Source organism: Apium graveolens, chromosome 4 (genome assembly GCF_009905375.1).
Source record: "Apium graveolens cultivar Ventura chromosome 4, ASM990537v1, whole genome shotgun sequence".
NCBI lineage: Eukaryota > Viridiplantae > Streptophyta > Magnoliopsida > Apiales > Apiaceae > Apium > Apium graveolens.
In genome coordinates, this window is record NC_133650.1 from 223,785,451 (window position 1) to 223,794,318 (window position 8,868).

General features: G+C 32.2%; 1 protein-coding gene across 1 annotated transcript; it reads left to right on the top strand.

The window, feature by feature from the left end:
* The first annotated feature begins 5,155 nt into the window (after nt 1-5,155).
* On the top strand, nt 5,156-6,775 carry LOC141719385 (CENP-B homolog protein 2-like). Its single transcript, XM_074521760.1, has one exon. The coding sequence runs from the start codon at nt 5,156-5,158 to the stop codon at nt 6,773-6,775; it is 1,620 nt and encodes a 539-aa protein (XP_074377861.1).
* The last annotated feature ends 2,093 nt before the right edge of the window (nt 6,776-8,868 follow it).

The following is an 8,868-nucleotide window of genomic DNA, read 5'->3' on the forward strand; positions in this document are numbered from 1 at the left end:
AAATAATAATTTTGTTATTTGTATTTTATGAGATTTTAAATTAATTTTTTATTTTTTAATATATAATTAATACTTAACAAAATTTATTTTTAAACTAAAACTTAAAATAATGAGGAAACATGATTTTATTAAAATTTAAATAGAAGTACATTGAAGAGTTAGAAGTGCCGGATCCAGAAGTTGAGACTATTCTGATCAATGAAAATACTTGATTCCAATAATTCCTGGACCGCTTTAGAAAAATAAAAAATAAAGAGGCACATATTGCATGTAGAGATGCATTAATTGAACATTTATGGGAAGAATATACTAATTCGGAAAATTAATGTGGATCAATAATATTTTGTATGTTAATTATTGCAATAAATTTGTTTTTCGTGAATTAAGTGCACAATTTTAATATTTTTAAATATTTAATTAATTTATGAAATGTTATATAAATTGTTAATAATGATTAAACGATAAATTTAAAATAAAATTGTTTAATATGATATTTATATATTATTATATGTAAAAAGTAATTTGGATCAAATATTGGAGTTGATCAGAAATTTGGATCAGTATTTGAATCAGTTGATGATCTAAATTTGAATTTTTGGATCATAGATGGCTTGAGGCACAAGCATTTGCCAAGATCACAGTCGTTCTTCTTAGAAGCTGAAGAAATTATTTGGGAAAAAGATGGGCGAAAAAAACCGCGAAAAAATTGACAATCCGTACATTTTCAGAAAACAGCTTTGAGATATATCGGAATTCAGAAATAATATTTTTGATTGTTTTGGTAAAAAAAATAACAATAGCCTATGCTCCTTCCATTTCATTATCACGTTTAACTATTACATAGTTAATATAACCAACATTTGACCAATATTTAGAAAAATTTATGTACTAAAATAAGTTTTAAAACTTTCAGGTTCATATATGCCGTATGCGTAACTTTTGGTATAAATTTAATAATTGAGTCAAAACAAAACGTATAATGGGAGATGGAATGAGTAACTTTGATCTGGAAAAAGGCAGACTGGAAAATTTAAATCTTTTTTTTTTTTAATTTTTGAAAGAAAAGTTCTTGATCTATTTAAGAACGTTGGACTCACCCGTTTGGCTACTGGTGAAAAGGAAAAATTGACAAGGAACACGTTAAGACTTGAGACATTATAGGTATAGCTGAGTAGCCTGCTAGTGCTAGAACAAAGTCCATTTGATGAGCGTGCTAGACAAAACAACAAACTAATTTCATTTATAACTTATTCCCCCGTTGGACTTTGTCACATTTTCGATTTCTTAACACAAATAATAAGTAATTTATTTTTTTATATCAAATATACCTTTCAAATATAAGAATATATTTTAATATTTTAATATTAAATCTTATTTTTAATAAATATAAGTTAATAATTTTCAAAAAATTAATAGATGTACATATTTTTTTAAAAATAAGTAAATTATTGAGAGGAAAAAGGGGCACCTACATACACGGTTCTAAGCTAGCGTAATTGAAATGTAGTACTAGGTTCCCCAAATATTTTTTCTAAATTTTCTCCGGATGACTTGGCATTACGTATCAAACAAATCCGCAACTTGCGATTTTCCAATATCTTCGTCCGCAACCAAACAATTAATATATAAATATTAACCAAATTCACCCACGTAATTAAGTCGGTTGATGTTGGTTTTTCATTTCAACCGCCCCAATAGTTAAAAAAAATTAACTTCAATAAATATTGCATATACAAAATTATATGGTTTTACAAAACAAATTCAATAAACCTAAAAAATCAATAAACTTAAATGATATATAAATTTAATAGTTCAGCGACAAATTTGTAATATAAGAGTTGATGTCAGACTTTTCGGATTTTATTTATATTGGTCCAAGTTCAAATTTCAATACTTCAGTAATTTTATTTATATGTATATTTTAAATATTTTTTAAAAATATTAATTTATATAATATACGATTGCGGTTGAATTTTCGCGATTTTTAAAATAATGAATCCGCAACCAAACTGTAAAGCAACTCTTATCTAAAATTACATACACAACTACCCGCATTTTACATTTATCCATAATATGTGAATCGGGTGCGGGTAATTTTATGACCGATACATTGAGCGGATTGAACATGATAATATTGAAATTATGGACACATATTTATACACAATATTCATATTATTATTAAAAATCTTATTAACTATTCAAGTAAAACATGAGAATTTTTTTTTTAAAAAAAATTAGGATAAAAATTTAAAATATCTAGGATCACACAGTTAAAATCTTAGATATTGAATATTTGATCAATTGTGTACGGAGTGACATCTCTCATTTTCGTTCTTAAATCTAGCCGTTGACATATATTGTCAAACTAATTTTCTTGTCCACCGATCACCTACTAAACCCCTCACTATTGTTTCGGTGACCATGAAAATGACTAAAAATCTAAAACAACGGGAAGGGGCTCGAATTTCGAGGTTGCCCTAGGCGGGTACCACATCCCATCACTTTCAAGCTTTTCAGCTTTAAATTCCTTCTCTCCTATAGTGGACAAATGTACATGGGGTCCGTGTATAAACTGTATTCACATGGACCAAATAGTATCGTATATTAATTATTATATTTACGGTTATGATTTAATAAGGGCAAATCCAACAATGATCCAAATATCCAAATTTGGGGTATATTATCCCAAATTCCATTCTAACAGTGATTCAAATGATAATTCAAATTTGAATTAGTCAACGGTAAATTTGGATCACTAGATTTAATATAAAATAATGGTTTTGTTATTTGTAGTTTATGATATTTTAAATTAATTTTTGATTTAATAACTAATAGTTAACAAAATTTATTTTTAAACTAAAACTTAAAAAATGCGAAAATATAATTTTATTAAAATTTAAATAGAAGTACATTGAAGAGTCAAAAGTGTCGAATCCAGAAGTTGAGACTATTCCAATCGATGAAAATACTCGATTCCAAAAATTCCTGGACCGCTTTAGAAAAATAAAAAATAAAGAGACACATATTACACTTAGAGATTGTTAGGTCACACACACCGTAGAAGGGGGGTTGAATACAGTGTATACTACAATCAAATCGAATTAAGAACACAAGTATGAAACACAGAATTATCTTATTAATAAAACAGTATTACAATGAAACCGTTCTCTCTCAGTGATAAACAAATATCATGAGAGCTGCTAGGGTTACAATGAATAATATTCTCGATTAAGATAACACTTATAGTGTAAACCCTATGCTGTGTTTATATAGACACACAGTTACAAGATAAACTTCTAATTGATATCGAATATAAGTCTGCATCCTAAAATATATCAACTAGTTATCTTTTCTTCCAAGTATTCTATTCTTCATAGAATTCTTCTCCATGCATATCTCTTCTTGTGTCTGTCTTGATCTTCTTTCATTTCAATCAGCCGCCTTCCTTATCTGAAAGTCTTCTTAAGTCCTGATATTATCTCCTGATAAGTATCTTCTGATATCTTAAGTTCTGATAACTTAAGTTCTGATATCTTAAGTTCTGACTTCAGTATAAATACTGATTTCTAGTTAAGTCCTGATTTGTCCTGTTAGTTTAGATCTGAAAAACTAAACACAAATCACTATTAGACATGACATCACAAATATATCTAATAATCTCCCCCAACTTGTAAATTAGCATAATATACAAGTTCAATAGATATTTGATGATGTCAAAAACATTAAGGACAGATGTATATGAGAATTTGACTAAGTAACTACAACTCACAGTCCTTGTAGCTTTTACCATCCTTAAAGTCTGATATCAGCTTTAGCCTGTATATACTTCAGAATTTAACAGTTGTAGTCCTTGACTTGGCTTCAGTGTGAGATCTCTTTAATATCAGGAGTTGTTCTGAGATAATTCTTCAACAGACCTCTCTCAGCATATTCAAGTTCATTCTATATTCTCCTTTTTGCATCTTTAAGTTCAACTGTATCTTCACATGTTTGAAAGATAGCAGTCCTAAGATCATTTACTTTTTCTTTCCTTATATCCTGATCCAGTCTGATGACATAGGCTTTATCAGACTCTAGATTGAATTCAAGACCTTTAATACCAAGAAATATAGTGATTATTTTGGCAGTATTAGGCTTCATCTCAACAATATCACCATTGTGAGCTCTGTACTTAGGATAGTAAGGCCTGTCAGACTTTACAGAGTAAAGTTTCTTCTGCCTTTGAATATCAGATTTTAAGTAACTGGCAGCACCATCTGTTGATCTGTTTTTCACTTGAAGTAGAAATAGCACATGTTGCAATTCTTCAAAGTACTTCAAATGAATAGCATTCTTTCTAATCTGGAATACCCTCCCATCTGTCATGAAATATAGCATGATATCTTCTTTCAGTACAGAGTGGTAGACCATTTGTACAGACTCCAGTTGATTCAATCTTTCAGGAGTTGTTCCTACTCCTGGTTCACTCAAAGAAGTTGGATCAGAGGTAGTATTATTTACTCTCTTTTCTTTAGAACTACCCAATCCTGATTTGTCTCTAGCTTCCTTCCCTGTAATAACTCTTGCTTCAAAATCACTTGATGTAGTCTTCAAAAGTTGAGTAGATTGTTGAGCTTTAGTAAACCCAGGTAGTAGAATTTTTGAAGGTTTATCATGAGCAATGTCAGAGGTTTTCTTTCCTTTATCTTCTAATATCAAGCCAACTTGAGCTCTGTCAGAGGTTGCTTGCTTCATTGTAATACAGTTAAACCTCTTTAAAGTAATACCCTTGGGACCGGGAAAAAATATTACTTTACCGAATTTATTACTTTATCGATATAATAATATTTTATTACTTTATCGATAAAGTAATATTTTATTACTTTACCGAATTTTTATGTTTACGTGGTACAGTATAATATATAATGTACGTATAAAAACTAGAATTAATCACATGCAATATATTTGATCTAAAATTACTTTTATTATGATTACTTATATCCAAAAACTAGATGCATGCATATTAAAATTGCACCAGATCAGTACATAAAGGTAACATGTGTTGTGTACGTTGTATTGAAACTCAACCATCTAATATTTATTGTAATTCTTAAATAAAAATACATGAAGAGACACCATAATATTAATGATAAGACTTTGTGATTAACTATATAAAATGATAGAATGGTACACTACAGACACATACAATATCAACTTTGTTTTACAGTATACACCAATGTCTTCGCATCATCTAAAAGGAGTGAAAAAATCAGCAATCACAGATAAGATAAGGAGTGCTATTTGTGAATATAAAAAGGAGAATCCAGGTGTAAGCCAGAAAGATTTACAAGCATGGGTACATCAAAAATATGACTTAGATATCAGTCAATCAACTATATCAAACACACTCAAGAGAGCCTCGGAATACTTGTCCGACGAGAGGAAACAAAGTGATGTCAAAAAACACAAATCAGCAAAATATCCAGAGTTAGAGAAAGTTTTGTTTGAGTGGTTTCTTCAAAGGCAAGATAAAGTTAATATGTCTGGAGAAATCATTCAAGAAAAAGGAAAGGAGCTAATGAAGAAAATGTATGGGGAAAGTAATTCCGATTTTAGCTTTTCCAGTGGATGGTTAGAACGTTTCAAGGCAAGATATGGAATCAAATCTTATCGGCGTTTTGGTGAAAGTGGTTCAGTGATGATGGAGAACATTGAAAATGCATTGCCAGGCATCCGATCAAAATTGGATCAATTTCAGTTGAAAGATATTTATAACATGGATGAAACGGGATTATTCTATCGACTTGAAGCTGACCATTCACTAGCTACCAAACAGCTAGAGGGCCGCAAAAAAGATAAAGAGAGAATCACTGTAGTTGTGTGTTGCAACGGTGATGGGTCTGACAAAGTTCCACTTTGGATCATTGGTAAGTACGCCAATCCTAGGTGCTTTAAAAATGTGAATATAAACAATCTTAATTGTGTGTATCGTTTTAACAAGAAGGCTTGGATGACTGGCTTGCTTTTTCAAGAATTTGTTACTTGGTTTGATAGTAAAATGAATGGCAGGAAGGTACTTTTGATTGTTGACAATTGTCCTGCTCATCCAAAAATAGTTGAAGGCTTGAGAAATACAGAGTTGTTCTTTCTACCTCCTAACACAACATCTAAGATTCAACCATGCGATGCTGGAATTATTCGAGCATTTAAAGTTCACTATCGGCGTCGTCTATATTCTAGCATGTTGCAAAGTCTTGAAGTTAATGCAACAAATCCTGAAAAAGTTAATATCTTGAATGCTATTAGTTTTGCTAACATGGCTTGGAATATTGATGTGAAAACAACCACAATTGCAAATTGTTTTCGGCATTGCAAGATTCGTTCAGAAGAAAATGATGAACAAGAACTTGGAGAAATAAATGAAGGTGTCGAAGGATTAAATGAAGTTATCTCTAATTTACGATATAGGAATGTGATGGATGTCGAGCATCTCTTAAACTATCCAAACGAGAATGATGCGGTTATGGAATCACCTACGGATGAAGAAATCATTGAGTCGGTAATGAGCACTGATGAAGGGACTGATCCTGAACCCGACGATAGCAATGTCATCCCAAGCGTGTCATCAAAGGAAGCATTTCAAGCACTCACCACTTTGAACAATTACTTGTTACAACACGAGCAAAACATACCAGGAGTTATTTTTGCTTTACATAAAGTCAAGGACGAGATTAATTTTGGCTTTGGTGGAAAGAAGAAACAAGCTACAATAGATTCATATTTTAATAAGAATTAAATTTTGTAATCATATACATTATACAGTATATATATATATATAATTATGGAATTATTACTTTACATATTACTTGGGCCCTTAATGACTTTCGAATTTTTTATTATCTTATGCTTTTAGCGAGAATATTACTTTACAACATTGGCCCAAGTTGGGACCGATGAAAATTATTACTTAAGCGAGGTTATTACTTTATCGGATATTACTTAATCGAGGTTTAACTGTATCAGAATTTACTAAGTCCTTATCTTGAACAACATGAGCTATGTCCGAGGTTGTTTGAATATTCTTTTTCTTCAAAATCAGACCAGTATCTTCATCAAATTTTGCTTCCAGATCCATGATTGGCATATATACCTTTACAGGTTCATCAATTTTTGCTTTACCCTTGGATCTAGGATCAACTTCCACCTGTGATTTGGACTTGGCCTTAAATACCTCAGTATCTGTCCTCTCTTTAATCACAATGCCCTTAGGCTTAGGTGGTTTCTTTGCAATAACTTGAGTTTTAGACTTTGACTTGACATTTTCTGCTTTAAGTCTGGCTTCTTCTTCCTTCAGACTTTCAATATCCATGCCTGGATTGTCCTTTAGGAACGGCCTTTTGGAAATCTCTTCATCAATTTTCAAAGTTTGTTCACTAGAACTCATCCTTTTACCAATATCAGAACTTGTTCTTCTCCCACCATCAGAACTTGTTCTCTATGTAGAAATTCCTGCTTTCCTAGACGAAGAACCTTTGCCTTGACCATGACCTCTACCCCTTTCAGAGTTTCCCTAGTCATCATTATCATCATCCTTACCCTTCAGTGGTTGATCAGTTTTGCATTAGGACTTAATCACTTTCTCCCCATTTTTGGCATCATCAGGTAGAAGGAGAGAGACAAGCAATTCCACAGAGTTTTGGATTTCATTGAGTTGATCTTGTTGAGCAGCTTGATTCTTCAAAATATCAGATATTTGAGCTTGTTGCTTTTATTGAGTCTTTTCTATGTACCCAATGCGGTCAAAGGCTGGCTTAAAAAACCTGTTCTTTTCAATTTGACATTCATGTCTTGCTAAATTAGGGTTTCTTGAATTTTGTTCACCTTGGCTTGAGTTATTGAGTGTTTACCTTGAAGGTGCCTTGTACTCAATGCAGTAACTCTAAGCTGTGCTTTGAAGTCATCATTCATTAGCATCTCATCAACTTTAGCCAGGTGCTCAGCAAGAATATTTGCAGTAGGAACAAAATCAACTTTGTTCCACTCCTTGATCCATTCTTTTCCTCTTGGAGTTTCACTCCAAGGTACTGGTGCATCCTCTCTAACAAACTATTTAATCAATTCAACTTTATTAACTATTTGTAGAGGTGCATGTCCTGAAGTACCAGCTGCATCAGTATTTGCATTAGTAGCAGTTTTACCAGTATTTTCAGCATTTGCAGCATCAGAACTTACAGAGCCTGCAGAATCAACTTCCTCTGATAAAATGATAGTGTGTAAGGCTATAGAGGTTTCAAAATCATCCTCTAAGTTCTGATCAACATCCAAATTCTGATGCTCGCCTAATATCTGATCTTCATCATCTAGATTCAAAAGAGGTGTTGTTGGAATATCTGCATTGAAATCATCATCTAAAATTGGTGTTGTTGGTGGAGTTTGTTGAAGAATGGTTGGAGCTTCCAAGTACAAAACCTCAGGTACATTCAGGTTGTAAATATCTATTTCATCACTTGTACCTGTAGTTTCAGCATGTACTTGATCAATGATGGGAGAAACATAAGGTGTAGGCATTGGCTCTGAAATTTTCTCTGGCTCTTGAATAGGAGATTTGTGAGCTTCAGTAAGGCCAGGTTCAGGAGTGAGAAGTAATTCAATCACAATTGGTTCTGTTGGGATCAGAGATACCTGACCCCCTACCTTAGCTGCTGCTTCCATCCCTTCTTCAGAGTTTGATGATTCACTTACAGCCCTCCTTGCTCTTTTCTTTTTAAGTCTCTTAGCTGAAGTAGAGACTCTGGGAGCTTCATCATCAGAGTTTAGCTTTCTAAGCCTTTTTAGGGGCCTAGAACTCCCAGTTTCATTAGCTTTCTGGAAGACACTTTCTCAGCTGCT

Bases quoted from the DNA above. Each gene is read 5' to 3' on its own strand.
- LOC141719385 (XM_074521760.1), top strand. From the start codon at position 5,156: ATGATAGAATGGTACACTACAGACACATACAATATCAACTTTGTTTTA.